Source organism: Hydra vulgaris, chromosome 13, assembly GCF_038396675.1.
Source record: "Hydra vulgaris chromosome 13, alternate assembly HydraT2T_AEP".
NCBI classification, from domain to species: domain Eukaryota; kingdom Metazoa; phylum Cnidaria; class Hydrozoa; order Anthoathecata; family Hydridae; genus Hydra; species Hydra vulgaris.
The window spans coordinates 30,800,001-30,812,500 of NC_088932.1; the positions used below are offsets into that span (position 1 = coordinate 30,800,001).

The 12,500-nt window shown below is 28.1% G+C and overlaps 1 protein-coding gene across 4 annotated transcripts in view; it reads left to right on the top strand.

Moving 5' to 3' along the window:
- LOC100211324 (uncharacterized) overlaps nucleotides 1–12,500 on the top strand; it is a 75,668-nt gene that overhangs the window by 33,141 nt on the left and 30,027 nt on the right. For all 4 annotated transcript variants that reach the window (XM_065816190.1, XM_065816192.1, XM_065816191.1 and 1 more), the window contains 2 exons: nucleotides 6,671–6,735; nucleotides 7,781–7,926. In XM_065816190.1, coding sequence (XP_065672262.1) covers nucleotides 6,671–6,735; nucleotides 7,781–7,926 — 211 coding nt within the window. The remainder of the gene's footprint in view (nucleotides 1–6,670; nucleotides 6,736–7,780; nucleotides 7,927–12,500) is intronic.

Sequence of the window (12,500 nt, forward strand, 5' to 3'; positions counted from 1 at the left end):
AAATTTACAAAAAGAAAGCCATATGAAAAAGCTTTTCAATATTTTCTAGAACCGTCTTTCGAGGTATTTCTTTAGGCACATTGTCAAGCAATTTTTTTATTTCAATTTTTAGTTCTTTAACATTTGAAATTTAAATTTTTCCAAAATGATAATCTAACCATGACAAAATCTTTTTATATAATTTAAGTCAGGGCTGTCAGCAGGCAACAACATTATTGAAATTTGGTTGTTTTCAAACCATTCTTTGTATATTTTTGCAGTTTGGCATGATGCATTATCTTGTTGATATATAATATTGCTGTTTTCTTCTTTAAATATATCAATTGAGGGAAGAAGGCAATTATTTAAAATTTCAATATATCTATCAGCATTAAGTTGACTTTCAAATAATTGATAGAGTAGGAATTTAGGCCTGCATGAATTATGATCCTGCATAATTCATGCAGGCCTAAATTCCTACTCTGCCACTACCTTGCTTGGTTCATTTTAATGTACAATTCATATTAAATCTCTTGAGGTGATGGCTATAGCATAACATGACATTTTCGCATATCTACCTCAACATTCATTTCGTCTGAAATTATAACATTTCTCCACTTGTAATCAGGTCGATTTTTGCACTAGGCAATCCTTGCTTTTTGCTGTTTTTCTGAAAGTCTTGGCTTCTTGCGTGCAGATAGCTACATGTAATTATTTCTATGAAGAATTCTTCAAACAATTCTTGCACTCACATTTATTCCAGAAGTATTGTTCAACTTATGACAGAAAACGTTTGATGATAATTTTCTGTCATATTTCATTAAGCAAATCAATAATCGTTCATCTCTTTATGTTGTTGCAGTTGGCTGACAAGGTTGTTGATATCACCTGTTTCAGTAAAACATTTTACAATTTGTGCAACAAGTAAGTATGGATATTTAACTTATTGGTTATTTGACGATGAGATAAGACAATAAGTCCTTGGTTTCAAAGAAAAATATACTCGTAATGTGTTTTTTCAGAGATTTTTGACAGTATTTCAAAATAAAAAATAAAAATTTTAGAGTTAATAAATGCTGATGAAAATTAATTCAAATTTATTGAAGAAAATCATCAGTATATTACATTAACTTTGAAAATAAAGCAGGAATAAAAATAAAGCAGGGAGCCTTCAAAGTAAAATCAAAGTAATATAGTAGATCATATAAAGTTACATATAATTAGGCATACAAAATAAATTTTATGGAAACAACATGTCAATGTATGTATATATATATATATATATATATATATATATATATATATATATATATATATATATATATATATATATATATATATATGTATATATATATATATATATATATATATATATATATATATATATATATATGTATATATATATATATATATATATATATATATATATATATACACACACACATGTGTGTGTGCGTGTGTGTGTGTGTGTGTGTGTGTGTGCGTGTGTGTGTGTGTGTGTGTGTGTGTGTGTGTGTGTGTGTGTGTGTGTGTGTGTGTGTGTGTGTGTGTGTGTGTGTGTGTGTGTGTGTGTGTGTGTGTGTGTGTGTGTGTGTGTGTGTGTAAGAAGCTATAGTAAAAAAGATCTGACCACTGAATACTGAAAAACTGCATTTGTACTTTATAGTTTTTAATTTATTATTAGATGTTTTAATTCAAAAATGACACAAATAAAAGAAACTTAAACAAAGTAAAATAAAGTAGTCACAGTATAAAACATTTTAATACTGTGTATGAGCTCCTCAAATTTTTAGAATAATCTTTATTGTCTATCACAGCTTCTCAAACTTTTAGAATCAAAATCAAACCATCAAAAGACTCACAATATTCAGGTGTTATTTTATAACACCATACTTTTTATTGGGTTTTTAATTAGGTGAACTGCCTGGCTACAAGGCAAGAATATTATTAAATTTTTTTATGGAGCCTTGTCTTGTCAATTTTTGCTTGAAATATCAAACTTTCTAATTTGAAACCACTTAGACACTGACTTGATTGTTCTTTTTTTGAAATAGTTTGTGGAACTGACAGTCTCACCTTGTTGCAAAAAGTATAAACCAGTACTAATAGTAGTAATGGCAGTGATTGCATGCCAAATCATAAATTCTCGATATTGCTTAACAGAAGATACTATCTATCAGCAATTGAAGTATGAGTTTAATGACGAGTAAACATTGATTTTGTGTGCTGCAAACTGCTTAACTTATGTTTCATCTGAATACATGATATGTTGCCACATTTTAATGCCCATTTCTTGTGTTCTTTGCAAAGTTTGAAGCATGATATTACACTAGGAGGCAATTAAGTAAGAGTTTGTGAATTTGAAATCTGTATGTCCTTTGTAGCAAAACAGCATATCGTTTTTAATTTTTGGAGTGGTAATTCTTGGCCTTCCTCAGGAGTTTTGCAGATTGATGCCATTTGTTGACTTAATGCGCTGAATAATATTATTAATAGTTTTTTTTGACATCATCAAACATGCAGCAATCATTTGTTCAGACTTGGTTTTTTCCATTGAAAGTTTATTTGTGCATGTTTAGCAAGTGATGTTGTAGCCATACTCTAAGATAATAATAAAATTGAACATTTATTTAATGTATATAAGCATATAAGATATTTTTCATTTCGTTGATAAATTTGCAATCCCATTTGTAGGAAAACTAGGCTTGAATGCACAGACTATTCTTTTATGTGCTTTTGTTTAGCACCTCTTCGCTCTATTACCTTTCTCTTTGTTTTATATCACGGTTTCTTTAAAACTATTATATTATTCTTCTTCATCATCAGAATCCCTCCTATCATCAAACCTCTTACAATTTTAAAGTTGATTGGAATTCCTTTCATGATTTTCTTTGTGATGGCCCTTGGGTAGAAATCTTTTGTCTTCCTACTGACAAATGTGCTTCTAACATAACTTCTTGGATTCAAGCTGGCATGGAATCTTTTATTCCCTCCCGATGATTCCAAGTCAAGCCTTACTCTTCTCTATAGTTTTCCTCTCATTGTGCTGTTGCAATTTCCAATCGAAACCATTACTTTCATATCTATCAGCAAAGCAATTCTCCGAAAACAGGCGTCTATTTACTATTGCTAGAAACCATTGTAAAAAGATTTTGTCTAACGTCAAAACCCACTAATCTCAGGTCATGAAATCTCGTATATCATCTCAAAAATTAGGCTCTCATGGCTTCTGGAAAATCTTTAACAGTATCTATAATAAAGTCGAATCGGTTTTTCCACCTCTCTTGTATGGTTCAGATTTTGTCACTTCACCTAAATACAAAGCTGAATTGTTTGCTAAGAACTTTTCATCAATATCTTCTCTTGATTCCACTAGTTGCATTCTACCTGATATAGCTAAAAAATAGGTTGATCCATTGCTTGACAATCATACCACTCCAGCTTCTGTATCTAAAGTGATTTCCTGCTTTTACTCTTCTGCAACCTAAGAAGTGCTTATCAGAGTCTTGTTTTCCAGCTTGCTGGAAAGCAGCATCTGTTATCCCTATTTTTAAAAGTTCTGCATGGCAATCTGACTCCTCTAACTACTGTCCTATTAGTCTTCTTCCAATCATAAGCAAGGTTTTTGAGTCTTTAATTAAAAACACTCAACCTCTTAACTTACTTTCTGATCAGCAATATGGATTTCAGTCTCCTCATTCTACTGCTGATTTGTTAACAGTGTTAACCGATAGATTTTATTGTGAATTAGATAGATGTGGAGAGTTTAAGGCTATCAATCTTGACATTTCTAACGCCTTTGATAAAGTTTGGCATGCTGGTCTTCTCCGTAAGCTTTCTTCTTATGAAGTATCAATTAACATCTTTAAGATTATTAAATTGTAGTATAAAAGTTGTCCTTGATGGACCGCTCAATTCTTCGTTTTCTGTAACCTCAGGGGTTCCTCAAGGTTCTACCCTCAGCCCTATACTTTTTTTAATTTACATTTATGATTTCCCTGAAGTTCTCACATCTAAGATGGCAATGTTTGCTGATGCTACTACAATTTTTTCTCGTCTTGATAAGAAGGCAACACTCTCTGATTGCTTGGAGGAGACATTTAAGCTTGAAAAGGATCTCACTTTTGCTACAGCATGGGACTCTTAGTGGCTACTGAACTTTAACTCAGGTAAAACTTAATTTTTTTCAGCTAATCTTTATCACTATAATCTTCCTATATTTATAAAAGGTAATGTACTTGATGATCTACCCTTCATCTTCTAGGATTAACTCTTACTTCCGATCATTCTTAGAAAAGTTATGAAAACACATACTAAACTCCATAACTCTTTTTTTTAACTATTTAAAAATACTTTTAAGCAAAAAAGTTATTTAAAAAAATCATTTTATCACACCAAACACATTTTATCACACTTTTAAAGTTGTAAGGATTGTATAAGCGTGTTTTGAAGCGTGTTTACTGTCCTGTTGGGTAGAATTAAAAATCATATTGTATATCCATAATTAAAAACTTTGATAATGTTATAGTGCATTTTTTTAGCATAATATACATGGTTGTTAATAATCATTTATACTTTTTTTCTAACATCATTGATTGGGTTGTTTTATTTGTTGTTTTTAAGCATTAAATTTTTCATTACGACCGTCACGGTTACAACCTTCACGACAGAAAAAACATAAAAAAGCTTGTAAAACTTCAAGTAAAAACTATGAAACTCAGCATATAATAACATCAATATATGCTAAATACACACACCAAATAATTTTTTTTTACCATGTAATTTGCTGCATCATATCTATCAAAGTTGTTTTGTTCAGAAGTGATAAAAAGTAAGCGTTACGACTGTCATGCTATGTAGAATTCATTTTTGAAACAAGTTAAAGACTTAAATGCTGTAACTTTTACATTCTAAATTATATGATAGTATTTCACATTTCTAGAAAGTTTCAAGTCATTTTGGTTTTTGGTTCGTTTTTAATAGCTTATAGAGTGTCAAATGTTTCAACCGCCACTCCCTCTAAATTTTTTATATATACATATATATATATATATATATATATATATATATATATATATATATATATATATATATATATATATATATATATATATATATATATATATATATATATATATATATATATATATATATATATACATACAGGGCTTGTGATGAAGAAAATCGTCAAGCGTGTTAAATCGCGCTCGTAAAATTCGAAAATGTTTTCATCGAGCGTGATTATGTGCGCTCGAAATAACGTCGGCGAGCGCGATCATGAAAATTGCTGAAGGCGATGCTCATAAAAAGCTTTTTATTTTTTTATATCTTTTTTTATTTGTTACATAATTCTTTCGTCAAAAAATGTTTGAATTAGTATTACACTCATGAAACTACTTCAACGAAGTAGATTTTTATACTTCCAAACTTCTTGTATATTGTCAGATCGCGATTTTATTTTTAACTATTTATATTAATAAAAAAATAATATCAAACAAAAACGCAACTTCTTATTGATTTAGTATTGAAGTACAATTTAGTGTTTTGATTCGTTGTTTTGATATATGCATTTTAAAATGTTACGCGGTAAACTTAATTAACGGTTAATGGTTTTTATATTTTTTGATATTTTTTATTCAAATTAATTATTTAATTTTTTTCTAAAATTTCTTTTTTAAATTACGTTTTTTTAACCTTAAAAAAATAACACAAGAATAGTTTGAAATAATAATAAATTAGAATAATAACTTTCCATTTAATAAATGTTGACGTTATTACTTTGTTTACTTTTCGAATGCGATTGCGAACATTCTAAACAACAGAATCGTTTTAAATTTGAGTTAAAATAAATAATAGTTAATAAAAAAACCTATACTATAAACAAAAACTAATTTTAAAAATTACTCTATTATTAATATTTATTTTTATTATAAACGACGTGTGGAATATTACAAACAATAAATCAAATAAATCTTACTTGATATTTTCACAAGATTAAAAATACTCTAAATAGATTAAAAATAAAGTTTTAATTTTCTTATAGTGGTTTTCTAATTTTCTATTCTTATTTTATTTGCGCATTTTTGTATTCACATTGTGTTTCCACGTGCACATTCCATAATAGAAATTAGTGACTATTAACGACTTCAAACTGCTCATTCATTACGTTAGTGCAAAAGAGAACGACGTAGTGCTTTTTATATTTTATATTAGTGCTTTGATAATAGTATATCTTTAATAAAAAATCTTTTTTAAATATTTTATGAAAATAAAAAAATAATCCCGAACTATTGGACGAGCGTTATTTTATACGCTCGTTATAAGCTGAACGAGCGTTGTTTATCGCGCCTAGAACGTTTGAAAATACCGTTTACGAGCGCGTTTTACGAGCGGAGCGCGATCGCGCTCGCTTCATCACAAGCCCTGTACATATATATATATATATACATATATATATATATATGCATATATATATATATATATATATATATATATATATATATATATATATATATATATATATATATATATATATATATATATATATATATATATATATGTATATATATATATATATATATATATATGTATATATATATGTATGTATGATGTATATATATATATATATATATATATATATATATATATATATATATATATATATATATTAATTCTATTAGAGGTTGTTTAGATATTGAGTACTTATGAACATGTTTTTCCGAATCAGGTTCTTGGCATAAAACTTTTGTCAGTTTGGTATGTTTTTTTATTGAACTTTATAGGAGCAGCAGTAGTTGTTTTTTTTCTACAAATTTTTTTTTTATTTCTTGTTGAATTTGACAATGGATTTTTATTACTCATTTAAACAAATCTTGTTTAAAAAATTTTTATTAAACTTTTTTACTTTTTTTTTTGAAGTTCTTTTTTTTTTTTTTTTTTTTCATTTTTTACAACTGCTTATAATAGCTTATATATTATAAATAGTTTACTGTGAATCTAACAGCAGTTTGTTGACTTGACAGTCTAATTATTTTCTCTTTTTTTATTTTGATAAATATTTGACAAGTCCATTTTTATACTTATTACGGCATAAACAACTTCGATTATTAATCAAATAATTCTCAACTAATTTTAAATAATTCTCAAATAGTTTTATTTTATAATGTACTAATCAAATCTGTATTCAACCGTTTTCTATGTCAAAGTGCTAAAAGAATTATAATTAGAGACTTTTGTTATTTGTAATTAGATTATTATAATGTTGTTAATGTGGTTTATTTGTTTTTGGGAAAGTTTTTGAAATTTGTAAATCAACCAGGCAGTTTGCATTATGCATAAAATTTGTTTGAATAACAATATAAAATCAATTAAACAACCAATGAATGAATGAATAAATTTTGTAAAATATATTATGTGAATTGCTAAAATGTTGAATAAAAATTTCCAGGTTTTTTATGGATTTAAAAGAAGATTGTCAGGGCATGCGGTTAGAACAGTCACAAATTTAGGACTCCAAAACAAAAAAATTGTTGTTATGTTATAAATTATAATTTAAAATAAGTACTGAGACAGAAAAGCAAAGATATGTTTTAGCAAAAGTAAGTTACTAGTTTAAAGTTCTAGCTGAAGGGGTAACAACCGTTCAAGTATAAAGTTTTAGTAGTATGAGTTTGTTTTATAATCCTGATTTTCTCAATGTTGTCAATCCTGATTTTGTCAATATTAATAAGCTTGAGTTTGCTTTGCTGATTATTTGACTTGATTTGTATTTGATTTAATTATTCATTTTTTATTTCTTCAGTATAAATGGAACTAGAGCTGTTTTAAACTTTTCGAAGTTGGATTCTTTTCAATTTATTTACTTGCAAGATAGCATTGAAATCGATTATTCCCTTGGAAAGCTATTGTTTTTAAACACAAAGGCTTTGTATACTTTAGGACCTAACTGTAACTTTTTTTATTTCTTATTTTTTGTTTTACAATTTGTTATTTATTTTAAGGTTTTATCATTGTTCAATTTTATTAAATATTATGCAGTGAAATTTTACTTCTCATAAATATTGTCTCCATTGACTCATCAAGCATTAATTACTCTTCTCAGACATCATCTCCATTAATGTTTTATGGAACTGATATAGTCATGATATATACTTATGTTAATAATAACATGTGAAATGTTTATTTTAAATTTATTTTTTATTATTATGCGTTGATATAATTAAAAATTACATTAATGTTAAAAGTACACTCAAGTATAGAAACAATATATCTTTTTATTATATATTTAAAAACTTCTCCACAAAGGACTATTCCCGTGAAGCAGCAAAACACTAGTATAATACTGGAAGGCCAACAGATATTTTCAATAGAAAATATGATAAAAATAACATTTATGCAATTTTACTTATTTAAAAAAAAGAGTTCATTTTTTTAATAATAATTCCTATTTTTTAATGATTTTTATTTCAATTTTATTATAAATAAATAATAGTTTTTATATGCATATTATTTAAATGTTATTTAAGTATTTCAACATTAAATAATTAATACAATCAAAACAACAAAACAATGAACAAAATATTATAGGTGTTAGCTCATATAAAAAAGTTTCTACATTTTCTGTAATAGTTAAATTGCTGAGAATCAAAAATAAAAATCATTTGATAATATTACATGTAAATGTAGAAATTTTTTATTAGTTATCAAATCAGATACAGAACTACCCAAAACTTTAATGTTTATAATCCAAATTTTATATGTTTTATCATTTTATATATTATATCTACTTTTGTATAAATATTTGTAATCATCTTTCTATATATTATTGTCGAACCTAATAGTAGTGTTAGTGCCCCTTTGAGCATGCTTGACATGAAACCCTTGCCAGCCATTGCAACCGAGGTAGTGGCAAGAAAGAGTGGATCAAGAGTTTTGTTATAAGTAAACATGAACGAAAGTGTAAATATCTAACATACATAAACTTCAAATTACGTAATGTTAAAAACATACTAAAACATATATCAAGTTTTACAGTTTTACTTCCATTTGAAAACTGCCTTATGGCAACATCTCCTTAATTTTAATCCATGGCATTTATTTCCATTAAAAAAATATTATATACTTTTAAAATTTTTGTCAGTCAAATGTGCCAATGTGGCCAAGTGGTTAGCATGCAGCACTTCTGAATGAAAAAGCTGTGTTTTGAGTCCTACCACTGGCAACTTTTTAACTTTTTTTGATTATTTTAAAATTCAAAATACTTTTGAAGTTTTATAGAGATTATATACAAACACATGTAACAATATAATACACTTTAATATACAAAAAGATTTTTAAAAAAGCTAAAAATTCTAAAAACATCAAAAAATGAAGGAAATTTGTTGCGTATGTGTCATTGAGACACTTATGTTATTAATGTGCTCACGTAATTAGTCCTGATATGCTGCGGATAGTCTGAAAATAAATTATGATCTAAAGCTTAATGAAAAAAAAATTTAATAAGACAGACCTGCTACTCCAGTAGCAGGACTGTCTTATTAAATTTTTTTGAGATTTTGTATGTATGTTATTTAAAAAAATTGACAACATTGAAAAAACACGAAACTTATTGTCTCATCCAAGCGGAAAATTTGAAACTTTAATTTTAGATTTGCCCCTCTCTCTTGATAATTTCTGATTGCTAAAATTACGTCATCTTCTTTTTAGCACAGTCGTTTAAATATAAGAAAAAATCGAAAAGTTTTTGTTCTAGAAATAAAAACTAAATAGAAATAAGTATAATAATTACTATATTTAGTCTAATAAAGAGTAAATATAGTAAATACTATTTCTTCAAAACTATTTATTTATTACTATTGTAATAAATACAAACTCTTATCTACGAAATGATATATCTGTAACTTTTTTGTATCTTTTTGTGCAGTTGTATGCACCATAATTAAAATTAATCAAAAAATATAAAACCAAACTTGGCGTATAAAAGTTTTTTTTTTTTGCTACAAACTATTAAAAAGTATATTATATTTCTATTAAAAAATTTTTTTTATAGAAATATTTCATATTTCTATTAAAAAAACCGCAGATTAACTGCATCAAGTATAACAAAAATATCAAGTTATTTATCAATTACCAATTTATTTAACAGTTATCAATTTATCAGTTATCAGTTTATTTATCAGTTGTTAATTTATTTATCAGCTATTAACAAGGCTGGATTAAGGGTCTTGGGGGCCGGGAGATGAAAAATATTTGGGGCTCCATTCCTAAAAAAGTGTATTTAAAAATGAATGCAAAAAACATAAGAATACTTTTTTATTTCAATAGAAACTTTTCTTGCTTTCACATTTGCAAAATCAATTACAACATCTTGAAAATTTATATTTTTTAACAGTGTTCTTTCAATTGTCATTAAACAAAGAGCATTTAAACGATCATTTAACATTGAGGAACGGAGATCATTCTTAACTATTGCCATTTTTGAAAATGCTCTCTCTGCACTATAATTAGCAATGGGAAGAGTAAGAAAAATCCGATATGCGATGTCAACATTGGAAAAAAACTGATTCTAACTTATTCCTACGAATTGCTTGTAATTATCAAGTGCTGATATATTCTTCTCATTTGCCATGAACTTGGAAAACTGGATAATTTCATCAGAGAGTTGTGTATCTAAGTCTGAAGGATAAATTGTACACAAGGATTTGGCAGCAGCAACAATGATAGGAACAGTCATGATCTGAAAACTAGTTAGAAAACCAAACTTTCTCTCTGCAGAATCATAAGCAAAAAGCCTTTCTTTTAAGCACATTTTCAACTTGTCTATGATTGGGAAAAAATACTTGATTTTAAATTTTTTATTGCCACTAAGAACCGCTTTGTTCTTGCTATTTTCACCAAACCTTAATTTGCGCGTCTTCTTTCTTTTATTTCCATGCTTGTACTGATTGGAAATAATGCTTGAGAACTTTTTAGCGCTTTCTTGAATGTCGAGAAAATTTTCACAAACTGACGCCACATATTCCAAAAGAGATTTAAGCAATTGAACACCATGATCCAGATCTACAGTTTTATCCTAAAGTTTCATACTAGTAGCATCAAATTGTAACATTATTCTGTGCCATAGCTCAGTCATATAAGCAACATCCAAAGTTTTCATTTTTTTTTAAAGTGCAGTGGCTTCTTTTTGTGTCTGATGTTTTTCATCTCTATCCAGAATAATTGATTCTAATGTCTCAAGGATATGATTGTAATTTGAATGTAAAATTTTAGTAGAAATGGCTCTTGCTGACCACCTTGTCCCACTCAGGTTTTTAATGGTAACTTTCCTGTCCTTTCCAGCACCACCTACAAGACCTGAACAAACTGAATCTGCCATCTGTGAATTGAAGTAGCACAGAAGTTATACAGCGATTTGAGAAATTCAAAGAAATCGGATGCAGCCTCACAGCTGTCAACAGCATTTACGCCAACTAAATTTAGAGAATGTCCTGCACAAGGAATAAATTCAATGTTTGGGTTCTCATTTTTCAGTAGTGCTTGCAGGCCTTTGTATTTTCCTGACATGTTAGATGCATTGTCATACGACTGACCACGAGCATCTTTAATGTTTAAGCCAAGCTTATCTAATGTTTTCTTGACAGCATCTGCCATAGCCTTTACGCTATGTTCCATATCAAATGATTATTGCAAGTTGGTCACAGTGTGGAGTGTCAGTTGATGAGTAATCAGTAATCAGTTTATGAGTAATCAGTAAAGAGTATTTAGCACTTGCAATTTCGCTGCTAATGGAATCCAGAACTTTTTTTGCCATTAAGAAGACAATTTCTTCATAACTTGTTGATGAAATGTATGAAACATTTCCTCTGCCCTGGTTTCCTCGGCTTTCTAAGTGTTTAGCAAGGAATGGATCAAATTTTGCTAAGAACTCCAAGGCCCCGAAAAAATTTCCATTACTGAAGTCACCTATTTCTTCTGAATCACCTCTAAGAGCTAGACCTAGACTGCACAGAAACTTCAAGCATTCAACAACTCTTCCTAGAACTTCCCTCCAGTAACGCTTTTCATCCTCCAACTGCAGTTTTAAATGAATATCAATTTTTCCTTTTAATGCAACTTTTCCAAAATAGCACTGGACTGCATCAGAATACTGCTTGCTTTGTTCATGTCTATGTATAGAACGCAGTCCATGTGCCCAGTCATTGAATCCAAATCTGAAATTGTTGTCTGAATCTTGAAAAAGCAAGCAGAAGAAACAAAATATTTTTCCTGTGGATGGTAAATAAATAAGCTCTCTTTCGAATTTTACCATTTTTCAACTTAAAAGAAAAATAGATAAGAGAGCAGCACCTTATTTTGGTGTTTGTTACTTTTTTAGATTTTTCAAAACTTTTGTCTTCAACATTTTGATCAGGAATTTCTTTTATAGGAATCCAGTAGCGCTGTGCTTCTTTTAAAATCCATCCACAATGCTGGGTCAGATTGACATATTAACAAACTGGACTAAAACAAAAAACAACCGTGCA